General features: G+C 48.7%; 1 protein-coding gene and 2 long non-coding RNA genes across 4 annotated transcripts in view; 2 read left to right on the top strand and 1 right to left on the bottom strand.

Moving 5' to 3' along the window:
• The window catches only part of LOC131497278 (leucine-rich repeat-containing protein 37A2-like), a 45,228-nt gene extending 33,321 nt beyond the window's left edge, over positions 1-11,907 (top strand). Inside the window, exons 7-14 of the mRNA XM_058703471.1 lie at positions 1,465-1,742; positions 2,010-2,210; positions 3,975-5,042; positions 5,424-5,528; positions 9,725-9,774; positions 11,319-11,373; positions 11,453-11,595; positions 11,697-11,907. Coding sequence (XP_058559454.1) covers positions 1,465-1,742; positions 2,010-2,210; positions 3,975-5,042; positions 5,424-5,528; positions 9,725-9,774; positions 11,319-11,373; positions 11,453-11,595; positions 11,697-11,799 — 2,003 coding nt within the window. The 3' untranslated portion in view covers positions 11,800-11,907. The remainder of the gene's footprint in view (positions 1-1,464; positions 1,743-2,009; positions 2,211-3,974; positions 5,043-5,423; positions 5,529-9,724; positions 9,775-11,318; positions 11,374-11,452; positions 11,596-11,696) is intronic.
• LOC131497282 (uncharacterized) lies at positions 8-27,847 on the bottom strand. 2 transcript variants are annotated; one of them, XR_009254865.1, is made up of 6 exons: positions 27,136-27,847; positions 19,063-21,044; positions 17,256-17,689; positions 16,040-17,144; positions 15,570-15,919; positions 8-670 (listed from the first exon to the last, which is right to left on the bottom strand). It is a non-coding gene; the product is annotated as an uncharacterized LOC131497282 (long non-coding RNA). The 2 variants fall into 2 exon arrangements; XR_009254864.1 differs by lacking the exon at positions 8-670 and adding an exon at positions 13,755-14,871.
• On the top strand, positions 15,716-23,334 carry LOC131497289 (uncharacterized). The gene is made up of 2 exons (XR_009254875.1): positions 15,716-15,851; positions 22,954-23,334. It is a non-coding gene; the product is annotated as an uncharacterized LOC131497289 (long non-coding RNA).
• Positions 27,848-27,999: the final 152 nt, after the last annotated feature.

The raw sequence follows: 27,999 nt of genomic DNA, 5'->3' as shown, positions 1-27,999 counted from the left end.
GTGATGCTGATTTCTGAAAAAGTTTTATTTGGAGCCTCTGTGTTTCTGTTCCCTAACCAGAAGCTGCTACCCAACCGTTCTAACGGGTGAGAGGGCTCTTCTATTCTTGGGCTGTCCAACTCTTGTTCTGAATCTTAAGCTTTTCTATCCAAAACACAGGTGCTTTTAGGTATTTTTCTGTTCTTAGGTTTTATTGGCACTAACTTGGTGACTTCCAAAATGTGCTTTTGCACCTGGATAGCTTGAATATGGGTCCCTGTCAATGGTCTAGGGCACAGCATAAATTACACTTTGCTACTTCTATAAGTAGTGTTGCTTATTTTCCAAAACAATGTTTTACCAATTATCTTACTCCCTTCTCCCTTAGAGGTGGGCAGAATAGGCATTTTTTTTTTTATCTCCTTTGACAGGCGAGGAAAAATGAGATCAGAGGTGCCTTAGCCTAGCACTCGAGTCTCCTCTCCCGTTTTGGGCGCTCCGCCAGCCCGCTGCTCCTCCTCTCTCGTGACCTTTATAACCTCCTCCTCCGACTCTCACCAGCACCACTAAAAATACTTTTAATTCTTCTGGAAAAACCCAGCTGCACAGTGCTGTTCAGTGTACACAAGCTGTACGCTTGACCTTCATGTAGTTGGAAGCTCTGGATGGTTCTCTCAGTAAAGCTAGCAATCTGGAAATGAAAGGAAATGAAGGCAAAGTAGGCATTTGACCAAAGTTTCTTTATCCCTTCTGCATTTTAAAACCTCAAGTATCATTCCGTTGATTTTTTTGAACGCCCCACAGTGGCATCTCTCTCATACCTGGAAAATCTCTTAACCTATACCCCAGATCTCTGCCCAAATTTAAGCAAAGAACCAGGGTGGACTTAGCGGGTCTTGTTTTTAGTTTTTTCTGTCTAGAGCTTATGTTACGGGAGGTGCGATATATGGGAGCAGGGACCAAGCGAAGGAATTGGTGGGTGGGCGGAGAGGGCATCCACCAGATGAGGACCTGCTGGTGACGGGTGTTGTCCCGTGCATATGTGATGGTAGCAAGAACTCAAGGCCACTGAAGACGTAGAAGGAGGAAGACTCGCGCTCCCTCTGCCCCCGAAGCAGGACAGGGTGGGGTATGTGAATGCCAGGAGTCGCACTAGAGCTGCACACAGTTTAGCCGAGTATCTTCCGGCCTTGGCTTTTCTTGAGGCCTGGGCAATCGGCCCTTAGGGACCAATGGAATAACTCTAAATATAGTTATTCACACTGTGGAATGTTCTGAGGAAATAGCTACTTTTTCAAAACACATCTTTTTGTCCTTTTGTTGTTGCCAATCGTAGGTCCAAGTTTGAGTTCGTCTCCTCTCTAAATGGCGCTCAAGTATTTGCTGATTCTTAATTTGCTTGACTGGGACGTATGACTGCATTGACAAAGAGCTGTGCTGTCAGTCTTTCATTATCAAAACTCATCTCTTCTTCTTCTTCGACAGATCAGGAAGTATACCCAAGGAATGCAGAAGGATCATTCATGAAGGTATTGACAGCTCGAAAGAAGAGCGCCAGCACGGAGCTGACTATTGAGCCAGAGAAGGCATCCTCAGACATAGATCGTGTCAGTTTGTCAGCCTTTATGAATGAACAGCTAGACTTCAATGACGAAAGTGATGTCATTAGTGCACTGAATTACATATTGCCTTATTTCTCGGAGGGCAATCTAGAAGACGTAGAATCGACGCTGTTACCGTTGATTAAACTTCTGTTTTCAAATGTGCAAGAGGGAGACAAGCCCGTGGGTCACTCGATGAACGACACAGGGGACCCTTCTCTTAAACCTGGATCCAACAATTCAACTTACAAGAATAAACTGAGAAAACTCGACTTTCTGGAAAATTTGTTAGATGCAGAAATTCAGGAAAAAATTGATGAAATGAAAAAGAAAGAAAAAATGGCCATGCTTATACATTCCAGCCTTTTAGGTCCCAAGTTTAAACGTCAAATCTTTCCAAAGAAATTGGAAACTGCCCAACCGCAGGAGAAGAGCCTAGACGAGGTTGAGAGTGTGGGGGAAAAGTCCCTGAGAGTGAACAAGGTCATCAAGGGCCCAAAGGGCATACGGAAAAGGCACTTAAAAGAACTGAGACATCAGAACATCCAGAGTAAACAGAACGCCCAGCCATCTGTGGAGAACATGGCCAAGGAAAGAAGGCTCAGGACACCATCCCCAGGAGAGCTTCCCGTGGCACACAGGCCCAGCAAATCAGTGGGAAGCTCCTTCAATCCAGAGCCTTCGTTCATGGATGAGCACAAGGCAGCGGTCTCTTCTCTCATGAAGCAATACTTTTTGGACAGGCCTTCTGCCACCCCCGCTCCCAAGGAAAGAAGGCTCAGGACACCATCCCCAGGGGAGCTTCCCGTGGCGCACAGGCCCAGCAAATCAGTGGGAAGCTCCTTCAATCCAGAGCCTTCGTTCATGGATGAGCACAAGGCAGCGGTCTCTTCTCTCATGAAGCAATACTTTTTGGACAGGCCTTCTGCCACCCCCGCTCCCAAGGAAAGAAGGCTCAGGACACCATCCCCAGGGGAGCTTCCCGTGGCGCACAGGCCCAGCAAATCAGTGGGAAGCTCCTTCAATCCAGAGCCTTCGTTCATGGATGAGCACAAGGCAGCGGTCTCTTCTCTGATGAAGCAATACTTTTTGGACAGGCCTTCTGCCACCCCCGCTCCCAAGGAAAGAAGGCTCAGGACACCATCCCCAGGGGAGCTTCCCGTGGCGCACAGGCCCAGCAAATCAGTGGGAAGCTCCTTCAATCCAGAGCCTTCGTTCATGGATGAGCACAAGGCAGCGGTCTCTTCCCTCATGAAGCAATACTTTTTGGACAGGCCTTCTGCCACCCCCGCTCCCAAGGAAAGAAGGCTCAGGACACCATCCCCAGGGGAGCTTCCCGTGGCGCACAGGCCCAGCAAATCAGTGGGAAGCTCCTTCAATCCAGAGCCTTCGTTCATGGATGAGCACAAGGCAGCGGTCTCTTCTCTGATGAAGCAATTCTTTTTGGACAGGCCTTCTGCCACCCCCGCTCCCAAGGAAAGAAGGCTCAGGACACCATCCCCAGGGGAGCTTCCCGTGGCGCACAGGCCCAGCAAATCAGTGGGAAGCTCCTTCAATCCAGAGCCTTCGTTCATGGATGAGCACAAGGCAGCGGTCTCTTCTCTGATGAAGCAATACTTTTTGGACAGGCCTTCTGCCACCCCCGCTCCCAAGGAAAGAAGGCTCAGGACACCATCCCCAGGGGAGCTTCCCGTGGCGTACAGGCCCAGCAAATCAGTGGGAAGCTCCTTCAATCCAGAGCCTTCGTTCATGGATGAGCACAAGGCAGCGGTCTCTTCTCTCATGAAGCAATACTTTTTGGACAGGCCTTCTGCCACCCCCGCTCCCAAGGAAAGAAGGCTCAGGACACCATCCCCAGGGGAGCTTCCCGTGGCGCACAGGCCCAGCAAATCAGTGGGAAGCTCCTTCAATCCAGAGCCTTCGTTCATGGATGAGCACAAGGCAGCGGTCTCTTCTCTCATGAAGCAATACTTTTTGGACAGGCCTTCTGCCACCCCCGCTCCCAAGGAAAGAAGGCTCAGGACACCATCCCCAGGGGAGCTTCCCGTGGCGCACAGACCCAGCAAATCAGTGGGAAGCTCCTTCAATCCAAAGCCTTCGTTCATGGATGAGCACAAGGCAGCGGTCTCTTCTCTGATGAAGCAATACTTTTTGGACAGGCCTTCTGCCACCCCCGCTCCCAAGGAAAGAAGGCTCAGGACACCATCCCCAGGGGAGCTTCCCGTGGCGCACAGGCCCAGCAAATCAGTGGGAAGCTCCTTCAATCCAGAGCCTTCGTTCATGGATGAGCACAAGGCAGCGGTCTCTTCTCTGATGAAGCAATTCTTTTTGGACAGGCCTTCTGCCACCCCCGCTCCCAAGGAAAGAAGGCTCAGGACACCATCCCCAGGGGAGCTTCCCGTGGCGCACAGGCCCAGCAAATCAGTGGGAAGCTCCTTCAATCCAGAGCCTTCGTTCATGGATGAGCACAAGGCAGCGGTCTCTTCTCTCCTGAAGCAATACTCTTTGGGCAGGCCTTCTGCCCCCCCCGCTCCAAAATCCCCACCTGACATGAAAAAAGAATCAAAAGACTTAACGTACACCATTTTTGTTCTAGAAGATGCAAATGCTAGAGTTAGAAATATGAAGGCTTTCGGACCAGCCTCACACCCCAGAAAGACACACCGCTTTCATAAAAGTCGCTCCCGTGTGGTCCACAGAACACCCAAGGCCAAACCGAATCGAAAGTCCAGAAAGGAAAGTTCACTCAGTAATAGACAGCTGCTTGCAAAGAGGCCTCCATCCTCTGCAGTCAGGAGCCTCATAAATTCCCCTTCACGAGAGGATTTTTCATCTCCGGGAGAAGTGAGTCCTCAGAAAAATCCTTTTCCAGAATTATTTGCTCCTTCAGGAAGTTACAGAGAAAACGCTACTGTAGAGAACACTACTGCCCAAAATGTTTCTGAAGAAAATATTTCTACAGGAAACACTACTGTGCCAGAACAAACCCTCCCTGAATTCACAGACCGTAAGAATCTTTCCGCTGCTAATTCTACTGTTACTGCAGACAACTCTATGCCGACCGTTAAACAAACCAATGGTACACAACAGGAATACCACAATGCGGGCACTGGCTTGCCCCCAAAAGCCACAGGCTTCACTGTGTCAAAGCTCTCGTCCTCAGGTGATCTGTTTGAAATTCAGTTAAACCAGCAGCTACAGTCCCTCATCCCCAGCAATGACGTGAGAAGGCTCATTTCTCATGTTATCCGGACTTTGAAAATGGACTGCTCTGAGACCCAGGTGCAGCTGGCCTGTGCCAAGCTCGTCTCCAGAACAGGCCTCCTGATGAAGCTTCTCAGCGAGCAGCAAGAAGTAAAGGTGTCCAAGGCAGAGTGGGATACGGACCAATGGAAAAATGAGAATTATATCAATGAGAGCACAGAAGTCCAGAGTGAACAGAGAGGGCAGGAGTCAAGGGAGGTGAGGATAAATCCCAAAATGTGGGGTCTTGACATTTAGGTGGTTTAGGACATGGACCCAAGCACAAGGACCAGGGGCTCCTAGTCCGGGTCTTGTCTTGGCCACATAATTTTGGCTAAGGCAGCGATCTGCCACTTTGCTCATTTAGGAAACAGTGCCGCTGTTCCCAGAGTAGACAAAAAGAGGACCTAACATACAAGATACATCAAGTCTTGAAGAAAATGCTAATGATTAAGATTACATATCACATTAGATTTGGTATATTCCTTAAGAACCTATAAGCGATTCATCGGAAAGAATGGGGTTTTAGAGTCGTTAAAGAATAGTTAACTTTCATCCTATCTCTGTTTTCTAAAAAAATTGTTCTTTCCCTTTTTTTAGCTCACAAAAGAAGTTCCAGGCTATGGCTATAACAACAAACTCATCTTGGCAATATCTGTGACTGTAGTAGTGATGGTTTTGATCATGGTTTTCTGTCTCATTGAGGTAAGGACAACAATTAATTCAGATTCCCAGACTATATTCCTTCTTTATAATAGATTCAGAACCCACAAACTGAAAATCAAAGCCACTTTCCCACCTATCACGACTTGATATCCCTCTTCAGTCTGGAGGACTGAGATATGCTTTGTCCTTTTATTGCAAAGTATATTCCAGGGATTTTAAAAGGAACCCCACTGCCGGGAGACATCTGTGGATTGTAACCAAGATAACAAGCCATTAGCTTGTTCTGAGACATTAGGTCTAAGAAGGCCACAGTTGACATGATAGTAAAATTTCTTCAACTCAAAAAAATTATGTCGATTCGATGCACTCACCAGTCATCCTCCTACTACCACTGATTTCTTTCCTCGTTGGCTAAAATGATGAGAGAGAAATAGTCTTCACCTTCATGGAGCTATCAGTCATCTTGGAAGAAAGGGCATGGCTTAGAGATAAAAGTGTCATCTTGTTGATTAATTAGATGTACCTACAGCTCTCTCCTCCACTACGCAAGGCATTGTGTAAACAGGTTCAGTTAAAACCCGGCAGCTAAAATCCTGCATCAGGCTACTCAAAGCGTGTCATAATTACAGTTGCCTATTCCTGGAGCTTGCCTGTTTACCTTTTATTCAATTATGTATGAATTGAATATATATTCAATATATTTATTCAAATATACATATGCTTATTATATATCTATATATCTATGTCTATATCTATATCTATATCTATATCTATATCTATATCTATATCTATATATTGCCATCTGTCATGGCAACCCTCCATTTCAGCCAAAGCAGCCCCTCACCATCCCCTAGTCAGACCATGCCCATTCCTACTTTTGTTGGTGACTTTGCCCACTTGAAATTCCTTTATTTCACTCTGCTGGTGGAAGTCCCGTGAGCCTTCAAAAGCCAACTCGAGTTCATCTTTCTTCACAAAGCCTTCCCCGAATACTGTAATACTCCTGGACCTAGTCCTTCTGTGAGATTGTCACCATTTCTTAGGGTCTGCAGTGACGCATTCCCCTCCCCTGATCACAAAAATATGCTAAACAGTTTGTTAAAAGGCAGCTCCTCAAGAGAGAAATATCAAGGTCATGGATCAGAGCAGAGATATGTAAGGCTTCCTGGTCTATCAGACTTGAGTAAAACCTGACTGGATGTATTAACTGCTAAGGAGAAACATGTCTGTCTTCTGGAGGGTTGGTCAGTAGTAAAAGCATAGAAATGGTGAGGAAGAGACCAACATGGGCAGTGCCCACCTAGCCTTGCCTAAGAGTAGAGATGGCACCTCAGGCAGCAGATGAGAGTCAGGCCCACCAGCCGGGCTGTGCCCGCGGGGCAGATGGATGGATCTAGCTACCTCCGTCCTTTCCATGAAACACTGGATTCAGCTAATTACTTTTCTTCCACTTCTCTTCTCACCAAATAGCCTTCTGGTTATACTTCAGTGTGCCACAGAGGCCTGTCTCCACAGGAGGTAATGCCCAATCATGTGGACACAGATGCCCTATCTGTGGAATGGATGTTTTCCTTATTGTCAAGTCATGACCTGACATTCTGATTTTGATCAGTCCTGTGACATTGGTAAGGTGATATTGCCTCCATGCAGAAAGAAGTGCGTTCTCTCTTGATGAGATCAGAGTCTGATTTCTCAGCCTAAGAGCCTAGGAACTAGCGTGGGGTCAACTTACCATGACCTCTGGGAAGAGAAATCATTGGCCATTGTCCAGTCAGTACTCTGCATCTTGAGGTGGCCTGCAGCCTTTTGCTTTTGGGAAGTTCTATAAACTCCTATTGCTGTTTTAAATTCCTATGTGGTTTAACCTTGTGTTTATATTTTTTTATGTGGTTTCATTATTTCCTCTCCCTACTTAGATGATACACTTTTTGAGGTCAGAGACCATGCAGTTTTTTTCCTGTAGTGGACAATAATGATGTTCAAAGGAAGAGATGAGGCATTGTGTCAATTTCACAATGAGGAATAATGCAACCTAATATTTATGTGAAGTAGCCTACAGAGTCCAGCAATAGACAGATCCGTGGATGACTAGGACTTTTGAAATGTTACCTTTTAGAGGCGCCTGGGTGGCTCAGTTGGTTAAGCGTCCTACTTTGGCTCAGGTCATAATTTCATGGTTCAGGAGTTCGAGCCCTGTGTTGGGCTCTGTGCTGACAGCTCAGAACCTGGAGCCTGCTCTGGATTCTGTGTGTGTGTGTGTGTGTGTGTCTCTCTCTCTTTGCCCCTCTCTCACTCTTTCTCTCTCTCTCTGTCGCTCTCAAAAATAAATAAACATTGAAATGTTACCTTTTAGTATTCAAATCAGTGGAAGAAAATAAATAAATGGTAATAGAACAACTGCTTAATTATTTGGGAGGAAAATAACAACAGATCCCTATTTCTCACCTTAAAAAAACATATTTCAGTACATGTAAAAAAAGAGAAACAAGAACCCCTCAAAGTACTAGAAGAAAATAGAATCAATACTTTTATAATCTTGTGGTGAGAAAAAGCTTTGTGACCTGATACCACATGCAGAAACATTTGATAGATTTGATCGTCTTGTCTGATTTCTGCTTGGAATAAACCAGACATCTGATTTAATCCCCACAGTCCTGTGAGGATGATATCACCATCCTTCTTTCCTACATAGAAGGGGATCAGCTTAAGGCCCCTGTGGCAAAACCCAAAGCAGAACCCAGCTGTGCCTGCAGTCAGCCTGTGCTCCTATCCCACTGTTCCGTCTCCTTCACGATAAAAACACTGACAAATATTTGAAACATTGAAATTCAGTGAAAGCCCTTGAAAGGATTAATATATTTCATATGAAGAGAGTTTTATAAATCAACAGGAAGAGGACAAACAATCCAGGGGATCAAGGGGGCAAGGACTACGATGAACAGGAGGTGTGGACAGTCCGTCACCATATCTGCCTCATGGCTTATGGGACATGGGTCTTGTTAACAAGGCCTTTTCGCCTCATGGTATAAAAATAGTCTCTGATATTTTCTTCTGTACTCTTATAATATTTGTTGTGATTTATTTATTTTTAATCCGTATGGAATCTGTCTGGTGTTTTGGTACGGTCAAGGTAGGGGATCTAACTTTTTTCCCTTGCATAAAGATCCAGTTACTTTAAAATCTTTTATTGAATGGTTCATTCTTTCTTCATGGGTCTAAAATACTATTTTTATCTGGACTCTATTCTATCAACCTGGTTTTCTTTTCCTGTATCAGTATCACGCTACATACTTAACTGCAGTTGCTCTGTAAGAACGTATTTTAATGTCTGCTCCGTGATCTTCTTTTTCATCCATTTTGTAGCTATGCTTGCACATTTTCTCTACCAAATGTCAGCTGGCCAGTTTTTGTTTAAAAAACTGTCTTGGGATTTGAATGGGATTGCCTCGAATTTGTAGGTTAATTTGAAGGGAACTGACATCTTTACACTATTCTAGGAAAATAGTGTCTCACATCACGTATTCGTTTCTTCTTAATGTCCTTCAGAAGAGCTTTAGTGTTTTCATCGCATAGGTCTTACCCACTCTTTGCTAAGTTTATTCCTAGGTACTTTATGCCTTTTTATTGATAATTGTAAATGGGATAATTCTTCCGTTTTTTGATTAATTATTTATGGAACATAGGAAAGTCATTGAGGTTTACATGTTGATCTCTTGATTTTATATATATCTAGCCATCTTGCTGAATTCTCATATTTCTTCCAATAAAATTTTAATTGATTCTCTTGGGCCTTTTAGTTTGTCTGTAATTTCGTATGCAAATACGTCTTAGTTCTTCCTTTCCACGACTCCATTTTTTTTTTCCCCAGTGCATCAGTTAGGACCTCCTCAACACCAATGAATAGCAGCAGTGATAACAGACATCCTACTCTTGTCCTTGACTTTAAAACAGTGCTGCTGTTTAGGTTTCTGGTAGACACTTTTCTTTTCCTCCTCCCAAGAATTTTTATTAGGAATTATCTGTTGAATGTTACCTGAGGCAGTCAGTAAAATGTATTACCAGCTGCACACGAGTTAGGTGTTATTGAAGAGTCAAAGGACTATTAAACAAATTCCTGTCCTAGGAAAAGTTATCTCACTGGGTAGATAAGACCTAAAATGCAAAGGAATGAATAAAGATTTGGAGGGAATGGTTATTGTGATGGGTAACTGTGATCATGCTTTCTTCCAAAACAGATTTATTCTCATAGAACAGCAGCCAAGGAAGGTAAAGAAGGAGGCTCAAGGTAAATATTAGTCTGGCAATCGTTAAAGTAGAATTTTAGAACTAGATTTTCAAACTCATCTATTTCAATCCCCTTGTTTTACAGCCAGGAAATCACCAAAGGCAGAAAGAATACATATTTGGCCTAATGCTTTGCCTGGATCCAGCAAAGTTAGCTGCCCAGCCAAACCCGAGTTAGAATGGGACTGGCACAGAGCACCTGCTCACTAGACCTTGAAAGAAAGATCGTGGGGGGACGGGGGTGGAAATGTTCAGACCCGTTCCCGCTGGCGGTGGGCATCAGGCCTGGCCACAGACCTTCTCAGAGGCTCTGGAGAAGGGATAGGGAGGGCCAAAAGTCGTGGGGTGAAGGGGCTAGTCTTCAAGCATGATGGAAGGCAGAATACATGAGTCCCTCCCGTAAAGTGGGGGGAAAACTTCCTTCTTCCTCCTTCTGGTTTTCGAGGCCCCGCTCTCCATTCCCTTTATCCAGACCCAATAGAATTTGAACTGGGAGAGACCTTAGATAATCATTTATCTCTTCCTTTTATAATAATGAGATGGAGAAGGAGAAAAGGAAGATGTCTTGCCGGACGGTTGTATCACTAGTACCACTAGAACCAGAAAGAAGATGGTTCCTTTCCAGTTGGGCACGTCTCTGACTACACTGTTCTTGGGCTGTGAACTGCATTTCATGTCACAACTCAGTGCACACATACCGTATAGACATAAGTACCTTCTAAAACAAACTTACCATACACTCTGGTTCTTTCTGTTCTGTTTTTTTTAAGTTTATTATTTATTTGGGGGGGAGGGTGGAGCAGAGAGAGAGAGAGAGAGAGAGAGAGAGAGAGAGAATCCCAAGCAGGTTCTACACTATCAGCACAGAGCCAGACACAGGGCTCAATGTCACAATCTGTGAGATCATCACTTGAGGCAAAATCAAGACTTGGGCTGCTCACCTGACTGAGCCACCCAGGTACCCCCTTTTCCGTTTGTATTCAAAAAGAGTATTTTGTGTTTTAGCGCTAGCCGTGTGTTTTCAGGTGATTTCACGACTCACTCACTCATCTGCCTGCAGTGTGAAAGTCAGTGAGCTAGATAACTGCTGGTTGGACTCAGGCATTCACTCGGTGCGATTCATCTTGTAAGGTAAAGCAGCTAGGAAAATAGAAACACCTCCCCACCCGCCAGCAAATGATGCCTGTGAGGCTAAGCCTGGCGGGGACTGATGTAAAATGCTTCTGGAGAGAGTTAGGTGCTTCTGCCGTGTGGTCACCCAGTTTGTTGACTGCACAAGGGCACTTGGCCAAGGGCCAGAAGGTGAGCAGGGTGAAAATCCTGCCTATACTTCATGTCAAGTTACATACAAAGGTCTCCCAGGGACACTGTGGGGCCATTATGGACAGACACAGGAAAATTCTGAAAGCCCAGCATGTATGGAATTATTTCTGAGATCCCAGGTCTGTGTTGATTTTGCTTGCTAATAAGACTGGAGAAATACATTGTGAGAGGCACGGAAAATGGTACGAATCACTAATTGTCTGTGTGTGTGTTTCCTTCAAGGGGCTTCTTTGGATCTCTGGTGCGTAAGAGATGCTCAGAGGAAAGTGACAATCAGGTAAATCTGAGGAGGATAAAGTACCGTGGCTGGAGAAGGCAGGGGAAACAGACCTAACGTTGTCCTTTCTGTTTTCTAGGAGGGCTTTTTCTGGAGAAGGCAGCCACTTTGGCTTAGGGACATGTACAGACCTCTCAATGCCACACGCAAGAAAAACATGGCACAGAAGCTACACGACAAGGATTCTTCTGATGAAGATGAGATTTTCAACATGGAACTAGGGTACGTGATTGGGGAAGATTTTCTCTAAAATGAGGAAATTATGAAGAGTTGAATTGTTCCTTTCGAGAGTCAAAGCCTTGGCATTCTTCTCCTTTTCCCAGGGAGGCTGGCAAAGCCACAGCAGAGAAGACTCGGACCACAGATTCCACTACTGAAGAGCTGGGTGACGAGAGTGAGACAGCATGTGAGATTGTCACAGAGTGAACGCCGTCCTGCCTCAGGCCACCTACAAAGTTTACTTTCCGATACTGGCTTCTCAGCATTGCTTATAAAATACTTGTTTTTCTCATATTAAAATGTATAAATCCATAACCAATTCTAGCCACGTGGTAAGGAATTAAAACGTAAACAGTTAAATATTTATCTACAGACAACAGGGGCCACAGGCGAGAGAAGCAGGACTGAAGCCAGAGTCCCTCGTGGTAGCCAGTATTTCCACAAGACACAGTATGGGCAAAGTAGGGTGAATGGGGCGTCTTTCCATCATTTCCCTGATACGGTCAGTCTCTGGAAACTGGAAAACGTATCTTCAAGGGGCTTAGACTATTAAGTTAATTAACAGCTTATTCTGGTGCTCTCTCCCCTGGCTCACCAAATACCAGTTATTCACAACGCGCTTGACCCCCTGCCCATAGAGGATCATCTCTCTCTGGCCCCTCTGTAAGGTCTTTGGGGTTGCCAGACTATTTGGATCGCTGAGCCGACCTCCACTGTAGGGCTGAGGCCTGTCTTTCTTCCAAGAGCTCAAACTCAGACACAAAATGTGTAGTTGGAAGTAGGATGTTCCTCAACCTTACAAGCTAGTAGATAATTCCCATTGGGCTTCTTTGTTTGTTTTCTTTAAAAAAAAAAAAAAAAAGTCCCCACCCTCAGAGAGCTAGCAGGGAGATGCTGGAGGGTTAGAGTAAAGAATGTGTGAGAGCAGTAATTACCCAGGACTGCCCTGCTCAGGCCTTTATTTCAGAAAACTTATTGGTGGGGGCACTTACTGTTCACCTGTACCCCACTAGCCTCTGCTGACCCCACCGAGGGTCGGATGCGTGCGGCTGGGCTCTCTCCAGTTCAGCCCAGCACCACACCTACCACTGCTTTCCTACCCAGCTCAGATCAGGGCTGCACGATTCCAAGAGATAATGCAGCACAACGTGCAGAAGACGCAAACATCCCTCCACTTCTGCAGAGGAGGGCGTTAACCAGTCACATTTAGGATGTTGGGAGGAGTCGGGGTGCCTGGGTGGCTCAGTCCACTGAGCATCCGACTTTGGCTCAGGTCATGACCTCATGGTGTGGGAGTTGGAGCCCTGCATTGGGCTCTCTGCTGTCAGCACAGAGCCCACTTCAGATCCTCTGTCTCCCTTTCTCTCTGTCCCTCCCCCCAGCTCACACACTGTCTCTCAAAAATAGATAAACGTTAAAAATAATGAAGTCATCTATACTTTCTGAGTACATGAATGACAGATTTTAGAAAAAGGACGTCAGAGTCAAAATACAGTAGTGAATAAAAGACATCCTGAATTAACAAGGTGTGATAATCTCTTTTCTTAATGTCTGTTTATTTTGAAAGAGAGCAAGGGGGGAGGGGCAGAGAGAGAGGGAGAGAAAGAGTCCCAAGCGGGCTCCGTGCTCCGTGTGGAACCGGATGCGAGGGACTCGATCTTACGACCGTGAGATCACAGCCGGATGCTTAACCGACTGAGCCGCCCAGGCGCCCCCGACAGTCTCTTTAAATGCCCCCAAATAAATGCTGGTGGCTTAGCGATAGGTGATGGAATATGGCAGCAACCGCTGGCCACCAACAGAGTCCCCCGAGGGGACAGTAGGACTGGGGCACGGCCCAGCAGGTTTGGCAGGGTTGGTAGGAACGGTTCCGAGCGGGGTGATTGGCCCATCAGTGCCTCTTCGGCTTTATTAGTTTGCTGCTGCTGGGCAAGGACACCTGTTCTCCTGGTGCCTGCTCCCGTTCCCCCAGCGTTTTAGTGAGAACGGCCACCAAGTGTCTGTCTCTGTGTGGTGACTTCAGTGAGCCAACAAATAAGTGTGTTGAAAGCACAAGACTAGAGAGTAACAGTAATCGGAAGCGGCAGCAGCACCTACTTTACTACTTGCTTACTTGGTGTCAAGGCCTGGGTTGGGCGTTTTGCAGCCTTAATTTAGCCCAACAGTCCGTGAAAACATACTTTATCATCCCCATCTGGCAGATAAGGGGACAGGGCTTAAAGGATGTAGGTACCCTGTTCAGGTGCCCAAGGCCGCAAGTCCAAAACTGCCAGGTAGGGGTTTAATCCAGGCCTGTTAACTCCAAAGCCTGCTGACGGTTATACTGCCCTGCTGCAGGGTGCAGGGCTACAGAGACGTCTAAGCCATGGTCACCATCAAAGAATCAATAATTACAACGATGAGGATGGTGGCCGCTCCTGTTTGGTGAGCACCTGCTTTGAGCCAGGCGCAGTACTAGGCCCTTTAGTCACTCTTAGGTCACAAGGGCAGAAACTCCTCATACCAGCTCAAACTCCTTCATGAGCTGGGTGGAGCGGGGGCCGGTGGTGACTTTTTGAAGAAGAGAGGTGGACACAGAGACAGAGCTGACGAGAAACCAGGAAGACCCATCTGGGCATAGTTGGGCTTCCCGAAGTGTGGGCCGGGATTCCAGGCAACTCCATTCTCCTATTTTGGAATATTTCCATTAGCTCAAATGTGGTTCATAAAGTGAAGCTTAGAAAATGTTGTTTCTATAACACGACCTCAAATTTGCACAGTACGTATCAGTCTCAACTGCTACCTTGCCGTATTTCTTTTAATTTTTTTAATGTTTATTTTTGAGAGAGAGGGAGAGAGAGAGACAGAGCGTGCGGGCAGAGAGAGAGGGAGACACAGAATCTGAAGCAGGCTCCAGGCTCTGAGCTGTCAGCACAGAGCCCAATGCGGGGCCCGGAGCCATGAATGGTGAGACCATGACCTGAGCCAAAGTCAGACGCTCAACCAACTGAGCCACCCAGGCGCCCCATTCCTCAAAAGTTTTGAGGCAAAATTTCGGGAATAGCTTGGGCACTTCTGCCCCTGGGTCTTTTGTGAGATTCTCAAGATACCACAGGGCTGCAGTCATCTGAAGGCTCGACTGAGTCGGAAGGGTCCACTTCCAAGGTGGTTCACTCACTTAACATGGCTGTCAAGGGGGTTGGAGGGAGGCCTCAGATCCCTGCCATATGAGCCTGCCCACATGCTGTTTGACTGAGTGTCCTCACAGCATGATGGCTGGGTGCCTCCAGAGTGAGTGATCTGAGACAGAAATGACAGAAGGTATCCTTCCTATGACCTCACCTCAGACGGCACAGAGCAGCATTTAGCAGTGACTTAGTCACTAAATCCAGTTCACCTTCAAGGGGTGGGAATTTAGACCCCACCTTTTAAAGAGAGAAGAGTCGGGGTGCCTGGGTGGCTCAGTCGGTTAAGCGTCTGGCTTCAACTCAGGTCACGATCTCGCGGTCCATGAGTTCAAGCCCTGCATCGGGCTCTGGGCTGATGGCTCAGAGCCTGGAGCCTGCTTCAGATTCTGTGTTTCCCTCTCTCTCTGCCCCTCCCCCGTTCATGCTCTGTCTCTGGCTCAAAAATAAATAAACGTTAAAAAAAAATAAAAATAAAGAGAGAAGAGTCAAAGAATTTGTGAACATATTTTATTCTATTTTTTTATTTTTTTCCAGCACTCATTCAGTAGATCTTTATTTTTTTTCAATATATGAAATTTATTGTCAAATTGGTTTCCATACAACACCCAGTGCTTATCCCAAAAGGTGCCCTCCTCAATACCCATCCCCCACCCTCCCCTCCCTCCCACCCCCCATCAACCCTCAGTTTTGTGAACATATTTTAAAACTACCATAGCCAGGAAAACAAACCATTCTAGATATTTCAAACACACACACACACACACACACACACACACACACACAAAGGTCATACAAGCAATTGGTGCTCACCACTGGTGGGGCTCGCGGTGGTGAAGGTCAGGGCCAGGGGGGAATCGCACCACTAGCTCTCAGGTTACTTTACCACAGTTGCTTTCCATAGATTCAAAGTTGCTGCTGCCACTCGGTCAGGAAACTTCGGGAAGCCACTGCCGGGGTCACTACAGCCCCATGGCCCCAAGCCTGACTGGTGGGGAGTATGGACTCCAACATTCAGCCTGCATGTCTGCTGCTACAGAGGAGAAAAGCATGGCTTCCACCTCCTTCCACCTCCGCCTTCCAAATTTCACACAGGTACGCTTTATCGGCAGAATTCTGCTGTCGAGGGAATCTGTGAACGATGGTTCGTGGGTTTCCAGGACCTGCAAAGAAGGGGCTAGAAATGGGTGTCAAGAGCCAACCAACATTATCCAGCAAACCCCTCCTGATGGGTGGGTGTTCAAAGGCTTTGTAAAAGGGGGGTGGTGTCCACGTGGAGTAACCTGGTGGTCGTGTTTCTAAGTCAGAAACCCTGAAAGGTGTCATTCTAGCTGGGCAGCAGGTGAGGCGCTGGATGCTGACGACATACACTCATCCCCAGAGGTGACTGGAGAAGCGCCTGGAGTTGATTCTTAGTTTCATCTCCGGAACGTTCTCACTGGAATTAAAGCTGGATGGACTATTGGCAATGCAGTATCTGAGAAAACATAGCCCCCATTCAAAAGGGCTGCCAGAGAAAAGATCTCCACAGGGAAACACGATTTCTCAAAATACAGCCTTTGGACCTCTATACGCAAACATCCCTGGGATGCTTACTTAAAAAGCTGATCCTGAAAATAATTTAATTTCAAAGGCTGTTGGGGCACCTGGGTGGTTCAGTCAGTTGAGCGACCGACTTCGGCTCAGGTCATGATCTCACGGTTCTTGGGTTTGAGCCCCACGTCGGGCTCTGTGCTGACAGCGCGGAGCCTGGAGCCCGCTTTGGAGTCTGTGTCTAACTCGCTCTCTGCCCCTCCCCCACCCCCCTGCTTGCACCCTGCCTCTCTCTCAAAAATAAATATTAAAAAAAAAAAAATTAAAAGGCTGATCCTGCACACCTCCCCTGATGAAAATAAACAAAAGCAGACACTACTTAAAGTAATCCAGACAGATTTCAGTCAGTAACATAGTATTGCAGTGCCGTAGGGGAAAGGGTTCATCGTGAGCAGGCACCCGACTGGGATTATTACAGAGGTGATGGGGTATTTCACAGGGAGAATGAGGGACTAGGGAAGGGAATGAGTGGGGGGCTCTATAATCAGAAGTGAAAGATGACAAAAAGCAGGAAGGGACGCTGGCCCATATGAGACCCATCTGGCTTTGCTGACACTTCTCAAAGTTAAGCTCCTGCCCTCTCACAGAAGCTGGGAGACAGGGGCCCGATCTTCAGGCGTTGGCTGGACTCAGCAGCCAATCCTTTAGACAGCCGGGAGTTTGGCAGGCAGGCACTTTAAGGGAGGCTAGGGTCCTACTAGGGATGCGGCCACGAGCTGCCAGCAACCACGTCCGTGTTTGTTCAAGTCTTCACAGGCCAAGCAAGGTTGAATCAAGAAGAGGGCTCGGAGGAGCCTGGCGAGCATTTGGAGAAAGAATCTGTCACCCTCCGAACCCACATGCCCACCCCTCCTGAGCCCATCCCCCAAACAGAGGGACCACTTTGACAGGCCTTTTTATGCTCACCAAACTACTGAAGTAGGACAAGGCGGACGGGGAGGTGGGGGAAGCAGAGGTTCTCCGGCTTCTTCAGGGCTGGAGGTCGGCAGGGATTTGGGGGTGGGAGACGAAGGGCAGAGCAGATTGAGGAGGACCAGGAGGCTCAACTGGATTCTTAACCTGGGAGTCCCGACTGGTCATGCTGGCCGGCTCCTGCCCCCACGGAGGTCAGGGCCTCTCAGTCCTGAGGACCACCAGGCACGACCAGCTCTGGCTCCTGTGGTCCTGGTGGGGGTATGTTGTTGAGACCTGGGGGATGGCGTGGAGCACCAGCTGGGGGGCGGGAGCACACTCATTCAAGAAGAAGAAAAGTCCCGAGGCCCAGAGCAGAGGCAGGAATGGTGCTTAGGCTGCGTGTGTTTCCAGGGCAGGGCAGCGGCAGAGAGCGGCCTGGCGCCACACTGTGGAGGAAATGAAGATTTCAACAGTACAAAGGCCTCGTCTGGACGAGGGCTACACCCCAGGGTGGTAGAGCAGGAAAACAGAAGGAGCCTGGCTCCCTGACATAAGAGCCACCGAACCAGCCCCAGATCCAGTACTTAACCGGATTATCATAGGAGAGATCAAGAAGCTGCTTCTTAAAAAAATTTGTTTTCAATGTTTACTTATTTTTGAGAGACAGAGACAGAGCATGAGCAGGGGAGGGGCAGAGAGAGAGGGAGACACAGAATGTGAAGCAGGCTCCAGGCTCTGAGGCGTCCGCACACATCCCGACATGGGGCTCGAACCCATGAACGGCAAGATCGTGACCTGAGCCAAAGTCAGACACCTGACCGACTGAGCCACCCGGGTGCCCCCAAGAAGCTGTTTTTTTAATTTAACCCACTGTTGGGGCACCTGGATGGCTCAGTCGGTTAGGTGTCCGACTTCAGCTCAGGTCAGGATCTCACCGTTCGTGGGTTCAAGCCCCACATCGGGCTCTGTGCTGACGGCTCGGAGCCTGGAGCCCGCTTCAGACTCTGTGTCTCCCTCTGCCCTTCCCCCACTCAATCTCTGTCTCTGTCTCAAAAATAAATAAACATTTAAAAACAAAGGAATTAAAGGGCGCCTGGGTGGCTCAGTCGGTTAAGCATCCAACTTCAGCTCAGGTCACGATCTCGGGGTTTGTGAGTTTGAGTCCCACATCGGGTTCTGTGCTGTCAGCCTGTCAGCGCAGAGCCCGCTTTGGATCCTCTGCCCCACTCTCTCTGCCCCTCCCCCGCTTGCACTCTCCCCCCCGCCCCCCGAAAAAAAGGATTAAAAAAAAAGAATTTTAAAAAATCACTTAACCCACTGTTGTGTTGGGTCTCTACTGCAGCAGCTGAACCTGTACGTAACCTGATAACGGAGGGAATCCATGTATCTGTTATCTTTTGCCACAACAGTGCTAACTAATAGACCATCCTCAAAACTCAGGAGGCTGGGAAACCGATTCTCACGGGTTGGCCGTTACCGCTGTACTTTAATGCCCTGCTGGCTGGATCGGCGCTGCTTCTCACTGCTGGTCTTTTCTCCCTGTGTTGCTGCCGGGACCCAGGCTGAAGAGGCAGCGGCTACCCAAGAGAAGCGTAAGAGAGCAAGCAAAAGAGCCATCGGGCCTCTTCGAGCCTAAGCACGGAACCAGCCCCAAGCCCCGAGCCCCAAGCCAGGGGATGGGAAAGTACACTGTGGCCACGAGCAGACACAGCAGGAGCGGGGATGCGGGGAGGGCCCATAATTCTCTCTCCCAGAATGTGACAGAGTCCTGGGTCGGAGGCTACAACACGGTGGCCCTGCTCTTCTAGGCATCACCTACGAATGGCGCAGAGTGAAAGACAGCGTCCGTCCATGTGAAGACTCAACCGCAGTTCTCTATTAGGTCAGGAGCCCTGACAAGACAAGAATCACATCTCCTTCCTCTTCCCAACGCCTAGGGCCAGGCCCTGCCCTCAGGGCTGACTCAGGGAGATTACTGGGTGAATCTGAGACCATCTCTTCACTCTCTGCGTAGGATTCCTTATGTGATACAGACTGACCTCCTAAAGGTCAGCACACAGTGCTAGGGGTTTGCCCGCAAAGCTGCAAAGGGACTGTGCCACTGGGAACTGAGATGTGTACCTAGGTCTGTCTACACCGCATCCTGGATCCACTGCCTGCCAGAGGGACCTCCAGAAGAAAGGACTTCTACAAGTTAAATATCGCAGACTTCACACTCCAAAGGAGAACCGTTTGAAGAGAGCCATGGTTAACCCTGAGGAATGCCACCATCACCACAGAATTCCAGGCACCGGGCATGTGGGTAGAAAGCATATTTTAGGGCAGTGACTCACGGTAAGTCGTTTCCTCCAGTCCCTAAAACGGACTATTCAATGTCAAGCTGTCTCAGGCTCAGGCTGATAACAGGGCAGCCATAGGGGACCTAGCGGGAGCTGCGTTGTCACGGTCCAAGTCTGTACGCACCGCTTGTATAACCTGCCCAAGTTCACAAAGACAGGATATCAGTCGCCGCTCTTTATGCTCCAAGTGAAAGAAATCCAACTAAAATATGCTTAAGCCAAAAATGTCATACGGTGTATCGGCTCACATAACCGGGAAGCCTAAGATCTTCAAGCTGGCCGCATCTAGCGCTCAAACGTCATTCTCTCCCCAACTATCCCTCAGTTGTGCTTTCCTCCATGATGGCTTCAGCCTTCAGGATGGATGCCCCAAGACTGCAAAGATAGTCGTTAGTAACTCCAACTCTCCACTGAGGTTGAGCAAGCCTCATAAAGGAAAGCCAGTCTTCAAAAAGCCTCTGATTGGTCTGCTTGGACCCTGTATCTGGCAGGAGGAGACCCTGATTGGCCAGCCATGGTCACGTGCACCTGCAAGGTGGGCCTTAAACCAGTACTTAAGTCTCTGCTAGGGCACAGGAACTGAATAGAAAGTCAAGAGAGGGGGTTGTCTCACGGCAAGTTGAGGGGGCGAGGTGACAAATGGAAGACCAGACACTGAGGCTAGATTGAACTAACCCTAAGCCTAAACTTTGAACAGGCTTTCACACGTTCATAGATGCTATTGTGAGTAAAACACAAATTCACTTAAGAGCAGGAGTGCCTTCATAGTAACTTTTGGTCTTTCTGTATTTTTGGTCCCAATTAATAGATATCGAAAGGATACCTACGATCACGGGCAGGTCCGAAGACCATTCTATTTTTTAATATTAGAAAGGGATTCTTAACTGCAGATTAAGAGAGACAGTAAAGAAAGCAAGAAGAGAAGGGAGCCAGGAAAAGCCCAGCCCAGGAAGCAGCGAAGGAAGGTTCCAGGACAGCAGCGTACGACAGGTCAAGGAGGTAGCCAAGGGAAACGGCACTAACTGTCATGCCGGAGCACTGGAGCGGAGTGGAGGAGTGATCGTGGCGGGCAGCACAGAAAGAGAAGGAGAAGAAATTAAACCCCGGGGGGTCAGGGGACAGAAACGAGTGCCATCGGACTACATGAGTAAGCTCTGCGGTGAACAATGCTTACCTAGTCACAATTCTGCAACCACTATCAATCATGGGGCAAGAGTGACAAAACTGAACCCCAAGAATGGAATGGGTGGGGGGTGTTAAAGACCTAACTCCTTGCCTGTGTTGCTAGGAAGTCCACAGACAGTGTCTAAAATGGATGAATCAGAGCACCTGGGTGGCTCAGTCGGTTGAGCGTCTGACGTCAGCTCAGGTCACGATTTCACGGTTCGTGGGTTCGAGCCCCGCATCGGACTTTGTGTTGACAGCGCAGAGCCTGCTTGGGATTCTCTCTCTCCTTCTCTCTCTTTCAAAAAAAAAAAAAAAAAAACATTAGAAAAATCTTTTAAATGGAAGAATTAAGAGCGAGAAACACAAGATAGGTGGAGATAAGCACCAGAAGATCCAGCGAGAGGTAAGGAGGACCGAGGACTGGCGAGCTGGCCCAGGAGGGTGGGGATGGCCGAGGCAAGAAGCTGCTGCGGGTCATTCTGTTTCCTCCCCATTTCATTTCGTACTATTTGAACTGTAAACTATGTGTGATAACATTTGGGAGGCTTAAAGAGTCCATTCTTTTGTCAACGGCACCTCAAAGCTGTATTTGTGTCCAACTTTATTGAGCTAGAATTGACACATAATTTTTACGAACCCTTTAAATCCATTTTTTAAAGAGAGTGGGAAGAACCAGCTTCCTGCAACAGAAGCCATGAGAACATTACCTATTCCGGTTTCAAAAGAAATGGTGGCATTAGTTCTGCTTAGATGATTTCGGTCAGAGACCAAGTAAGGATACATCTGGGGTTCAAACAAGAGAGGCTCTCACTCCAGTGCTCAAAGACCAGTTAGAAAACGGAGATCTGACTGGACTGGGTAGGTACGAATTAGCCAAAACTGTAACAATAATAATAATAATAATAATACTAATATAGCTAGTTATCCTCAAGTGCTTACTTCAGACCAGAAACCGTCCTGAGGATATTATCTTATTTAATCCTCATGGCAACTGATATTTTCCCCAATTTACAGATGAGGAACTGAGGCTCAGATAGTTTGGGGAACTTCCCGGAAGTCACACACTCTGGCCCCTCTGCCTGAGGCGGAGGGGCCTCAGCGTGTTGTGATTTACTTCTCTTTTCTAACCACCAATCAAACTTAGAAGTTTCTATCTCTGGTGCCATCTCGAGGGGCCTATGAAAACCACTGACTGTGGCAGTGGTCTCAGGCCCACACTTGCTGGGTTGTGCTGGGCCCTGCGCTGTCTTAGGGAAGGCCTAGAAAACAGTATGGGGTAGAGCCGGTATTCAAACCTAAGCATTCCCGGCTCCAAAGCCCACTTGCTCGGCCACTGATTTATGCTAGTTCTCCAGCTAGAATCAGAGCTGGGTGAGGATGCCACCTGTAGTAATTATGAGTTGTATGGCCTTGGGCCCCCAAGTTCCTTAACCTCTCTTAAGCCTGTTTTATCATCTATGCCATGGGGATAACAATGGTGCTCACCTTCAGGGTGGTTGCTAAGGATAAATCAAAATTCCTATCTGGCAAATAGGAGCCTCTATTTTCCACACCTGTTAAATGCCTTGCCCTTCAGCTCCTAGGTTAAGGAGAGATTCTCACATTTTCTCACCCTTCAGATCCACGGGTGGTAGGGCAAGAGACAGAAAAGGTTTGGGTCAAGGCTAAATTCTTGGACCTCATCCCAGAGTGACTCTCCAGGGCAGGGGCGGGGTTCAGCAATCTACACCTTAGACCCCCGAGAAATTCAGATGCCTGCAGTCCTCCTGCCTGGCTTTGAATGACTATGCGTAGTGCTTGAAATCTGACAGACCAGTGCCTTTGTGAGCGTCTGAGCCCTTCCTGCACTGGCCTCCAGCTGTGTCTGTGCCTCCTCCCTTTCCCCATTGCCCAATCTGTCTTTATCTCCCCCTTCCATTCTAAGCCCCCTCCCCTTACTCTGGCCTTACTTCCTAGCTTCCTCTCCACCTCTCCGTGCACCCTCCCCTGAGCTCAGTCTGCATTCCTACCCACCAGCCGTTTCTCTACCAGTCTCTTCGCCGGCATTGCCCTTTCCTGTGTCCACCCGGAAGGCTCAGATAAAAGTTGCTTCCGCCAGGATAACCTTCAAGGCCTCTTCTCTGTGGGCACCATGGCACTTTGCACGTACCTTTATTATTGCTCAAATAACAGGGTAATGGGAGATTTTTTTTTTCCGGCCTCAGATTACCTGGTGGACTCGTGGCCCACGAATGGTGGAAATGTGCGCCAGAGTAAGATGCAGAGAGGAGGACAAGCCCGTAGACTTTGCAGAGGGGCCGAGAGGCCTGAGAAGTAAGAGAAGACCAGGAGACAGGGGCTCCTGAAAAGATAGATAAGAGATTACCATGCGGGGTTCCCACAGCTTTTGCAGACAGCGGCTGCGCAAAAATTCATTGGAAGAACTGAGGAATGTTGCTGGCTCCATCTGGGGGAGGGCATGCTTGTATCAAGACACTGATGCTCTTGATGTGCTATAATTATAACCAGAAACACTATCCTTTTGCCCAGGAAACTGGATTTCCTAGTAAATTCCTTACTTTCCAACTTGTTTAACGCTAAGATAATGCTTTGCTTCTGTGTTCTTATTTCTTTATCTTTAACATTTATTTACTTTTGAGAGGGAGAGCACAAGCGAGGGAGGGGCAGAGAGAGAGAGAGAGAGAGAGAGAGAGAGAGAATCCCAAGCAGGCTCTGCACGGTCAGCGCAGAGCCCAATGCAGGGCTGGAACTCACAACTGTGAGATTGTGACCTGAGCCGAAGTCAGACACTTAACCGACCGAGCCAGCCAGGCATCCCTCCGTGTCCTTATTTCTAACTTTCCGTTCAACTGTTAACCATACTAAATGTACTCAGATTCATCTAGTCTAAAATCGAGGAGAGGTGGTTCTCACGCCTAGAGAGAGAATTATTGAAGAGGCAGCCCGCACACACTCAGGTGCCACATCTCCAACAGCTGGTTTTATAAATGGAAACAGGCACTGGGACCCCTTCTTCTCCCCTTCCCAGAAAGGCTGATGGAGAGCCTGGCCCAGATCAGTGGAGCTTTCTCCCAAGAAGTGTCCCGTTCCCAGACCAGCCCTGTAGACACCCCCAAAGTCCCCCTGGACCTGCAGGTAGCAGTACCTCTCCACCCCAGTACTCACCCCACACTCAGGCCCTAAGATCCCATTTGACCTAAGCCTGCAGGTATGAAGTGTCCAAAGCACAGGACATCTGTCCCCACCCCCACCAACACACACTCTTGACCTTTTGTTCTGAGTCCATGTGAAAGAGAAATGTCAACTCTACCAAGTAAAGGAAACAAACAACTTCCTGGCTAGATGAGAATAACCAGAACCTTAAGCTTCATGCCTGGGGGCTGACGGGTACCTAAAGGTGCTCCCTTGGTGATAGGGGTGATCAAAACCTGTATGCTTTTCCTGAGAACCACCAGGCGGGAAGCACCACCTGCACTGATGCCCTCAGGGAGGCAAAACTAGGGTAGACGTTATTGGTCCGATTTTACAAGTGGGAACCTTCCGGGCAGGAGGCCAACAGACAGCCTCAACGGTGGATAGTGCTGTGCCCAGGCAAGGTCATGAACCCAGAAGGCGGCCGGGATCTAGTGAGACGCAGACACTGCTGGGGGCGGGCAGTAGGACACGTTCCGCCCGACACCGGTGGGCTAGCCTGGTGGCCTCGCCTCTTCGTGCGCATCTCGGGTCGCAGAGTCCCCAGCCGCCCAGATCACTCACCTGCTCTGGGGCTGGTAACTTGGGCTTTCCCGAGCGCTGGCCCCGCCCCGAGGCTCCGCCGGCCCCGCGAATGGCTCCGCGGTCCGGGGACGGGGGCCGGACACCGAACCAACGTGATGGCGTCAGGCGCCGCGAGCGCCGTTTCCTGTTGTCCCTGGCCGGGAGGCCGCAGCGCCTGGTCGGAGGCTTAGGGGCTGCAGTGGCCAGGAGTGCCCCGCGCCCCCTCCCCGCTCCCTCTGGTGAGTTAGGGGTCAGAGGGCGAGGAGGGTGAGAAGGGGACGGCGGGGCCGAGACGAGAACGGGCGATGGGTCACCAGCCCTGTCCGTGATTGCAAACCCTTGGTCGCTTTGAAACTGTCCCGCTTCAGACAGAGCCTTTTCCCTTCCCGGCCTGAGCCCCGCACCCTACCCCACTCGGACCCGAGCCTTCAGCCCAAACAGCCAGTGCTGACCCGTCCCCTTCCTCTTCTCCACCCGTGACCCGAGCCCAGCCCTTACCCTCACCCCTTCACCACTGGTCTTGCGTAAGTGCAGCCACACTCGACCCCACGGTAGCCCACTTCCAACCCCTAGGACAGCCACTTCCCTCCGCCTCCCTCTAACGCATCTCCTTCTCACCCCTCAACCCCTTTGGCAATCCCAGTGCTCCACGCAAACCTCCTCGAGCCCCCCCCCTCCCCCTCCCCGTCTTTCTGGCTTACCCCTTTTCAGGCTCAGCTTTCTTATCCCAGCCCCCCTGCTCAGCCCCCCAAGGTCTGCTCAGCCAAAACACCCACCTCCCCCCACTCATTTCATACCTACCACTACAGTAGATGCCCTATTGCGCTTACCCCCCTCTTCTTGATAACTCTGATCTCAGCCCTATCTCAAGTCTTGTATGTATCTTCTTGTCCTCACCCACTCAGCCCCTAACTTCCCAGCCCACCACATACTTTCTTTCCATCCCCAGCCAGCCTGAGGACACTTCATTCCTGAGTCTTTGCTAAACCACCCCCCAACTCTTGCTGCCCTAGTTCCCGCCACCCCTACCCAATCTTGTTAGATTGACGTCTTCCTATCCCCATTTCAACTCTTCATCCCAGCTCTGTGCCCATTCTTCCCTTGATGTGGTCCCCGTTTGATCTGAGAACCTAGTGCAGTCCCCTGCCAACCCCACCTGCTTTCTCAGAGCCAGGCACTTGCCGAACACCTCAACTGAGGCAGGGCCTCAGATGGTAAGTAAGTGTGGAGGAGTAGAGATCCTTCTCCCGTGGGTCAAGTGCTTTTCCTGGATGTCAGGTCCCCTGTACCTGTCCTTAAGGATTGTGTTCCTGGCATCCATATTACATTACTCGCGTTGGCTGCTGGAATGGTAGGTATCATCCAAATACCTGGAAGGTGAGGGATAGCTACTCATTCAGCTGGGGCAGTGGAAGCTTATCACTTCCTTTTGGGTGATGATCTGGAGAAACTCAAGGGGTTCCACTGTGTGGGGTTGGCTGTGGTCACAGAATCATGTCCATGTGTATTGCCCTGCCGCTCAGAAAGGACCCTCACCCAGTGCTCCTCCTGGCCAGAACTGGTTGTAGATTAGTCCCGCTACCGAATGTGCCAGAGGTGACGTTACATGTTGTGAAGAGTAGAGATGAGTGGATCCTGGGGACGCCGAGGCCTCCGTGGAGGCTGTTGAATTGCTTCCTCTTTTTGCAGGTGCTGGATCATTGAGTTTTGACCATTTTGATTACCCATGAACACAGAGAGTCAAGTTATCTCCGAGTAGCTAGACATTCTTGAGGCACGCAGGCTCCATGGTTAACATTTATAATCTCCTGGGATTTGGGGGTGCACATCCCCTCTAAGTTCTGGCGACCAAACTCCAAAGGATTGGCCATTTGACAGCCATTGTAAAGGACCCCAAAGAAGACCCCTTGTCTTTGCTTGCATTTATAGTCTCATGCCTTTGAGAATTGGATGTCCTTTTACCTTCAATAGCCCCTACCGTTAAGGTGTGATCTCTGAAGGGTTTCAGCCTGTTGGCAGCTTGGTGTAATGGAAGGAGTTCCACAGTGACCCCGCCACTGAGAAGTTGTATACCTCAACTTCTTACAGTCTGAAACGGTCTGAGCCTTTTTATTTTACTCATCTGTTCATTCAGCAAGTATTTTGTGAGCACCACTGTGTGCCGTGCACTGTTTGAAGCATTAGAAATACAATGGTGAATGAGTCAGGCAAAGGTCCTGCTTTCATTCACTCAGAGTTTGGTCCTTGCCAGAATCTTAAGGGATCTGGGACCAGAATATGGGAGAGATGGGTGTTGTTGGATGGAAGGAGGGAGGGAGGAAAGAAAGATACCCAGTGTTCCTAGACCTCACATTTCTGGCCTCACCCACTAGCCTTTGGACTGGGAATCACGAGCTAGAAGTTGCTTGCCCTCCAGCTGATATTCGGTTGCTTTGTCGCCCTACCCCCCCCCCCCCCCCACACACACACCCATCCCACCCCCCACAGGGCTCTTGTCTAGAAATCCAACTTTCTTCAGGTAGAAGGAGGTGCTGTTTACTCAGCACTCACATGTCTGAAGTGTCAGCTGTCTTTCTGAATCAGAAGATAACTTTGTCATTTGTTTCCAACTGAAAACCCTGACTCATCACCTGGTACAGCAGCTGGAGGGCTTAAACACCGGCCTGTTGTCGTGCATAGCCAGGTGCAGGATCGGAGTCAGGCCGTAGAGACGAGGCTGTCGCGGATGGCGGGGAAGTCTCTAAGAAGAAGAGGTTGCTGTTTACTGATGAACGGAGTGTTTCGAAAGTGGTGAAGCCAGGTTATCCATTTCTTCTTTTAATGTAAGTCTCATCTGAGTCCTTCTCCTCTTTTCGTTCTTCCTTAGTCTCTGGAGGAAGTGAAATTGGATGTTTATAGAAGGCCAGGCAGTATCACGAAGAGAATCAACCCCAACGATTCCTTCCTGTGTGTTGGAACATTTGAGGAGGGACAGCTCGGAAACCTGGCTGCCATGGAAAGGACCTGTGGTCAGCTAGTTGGGGCCACAGATCTGATGGGCAAGATTGTTTCTTGTCAGTGTTAGGCCTTCTTTGATAAGGTGGAGCTTCTGAAGAGTCTGTGAATAATAAGTTTGCCTGAAACTCTTTGAACCAAGGACCTGGGACAGTGTGAACTGGCGAAAGGCACAGAGCTTGGAATGAGAAAATTCTGTCCCTCACCTGAGGCATGTTTCTACTGAGCCTCAGTTTTCTCTTCTGTGAATGAGGGATACTCATCCTTCTCTCACAGGATTGTTTTAAGAATTAAATGAGGATAGAGAATGAGGTCCTGTGCCAGAGTGAACCAATACAGAGGGGCAGAGGTAGACGAAGGGTGGCTTAAGAGTTTCCTAAAGGCACACGGCACTCACCTTTTCTGCTCAACTGTATCAGGGATGTTTGAACTCTCTACTTGCTCTCTTTATTCTGGGTCTCCTGAAGACCCACCCCTCTGTCGTTTGCTTCTTGGTGTCA

Source organism: Neofelis nebulosa, chromosome 16 (assembly GCF_028018385.1).
Source record: "Neofelis nebulosa isolate mNeoNeb1 chromosome 16, mNeoNeb1.pri, whole genome shotgun sequence".
In the NCBI taxonomy this organism is placed as follows: domain Eukaryota; kingdom Metazoa; phylum Chordata; class Mammalia; order Carnivora; family Felidae; genus Neofelis; species Neofelis nebulosa.
Note: the sequence above shows the minus strand (reverse complement) of the source record. Positions and strands in the feature narration are given on the sequence as shown.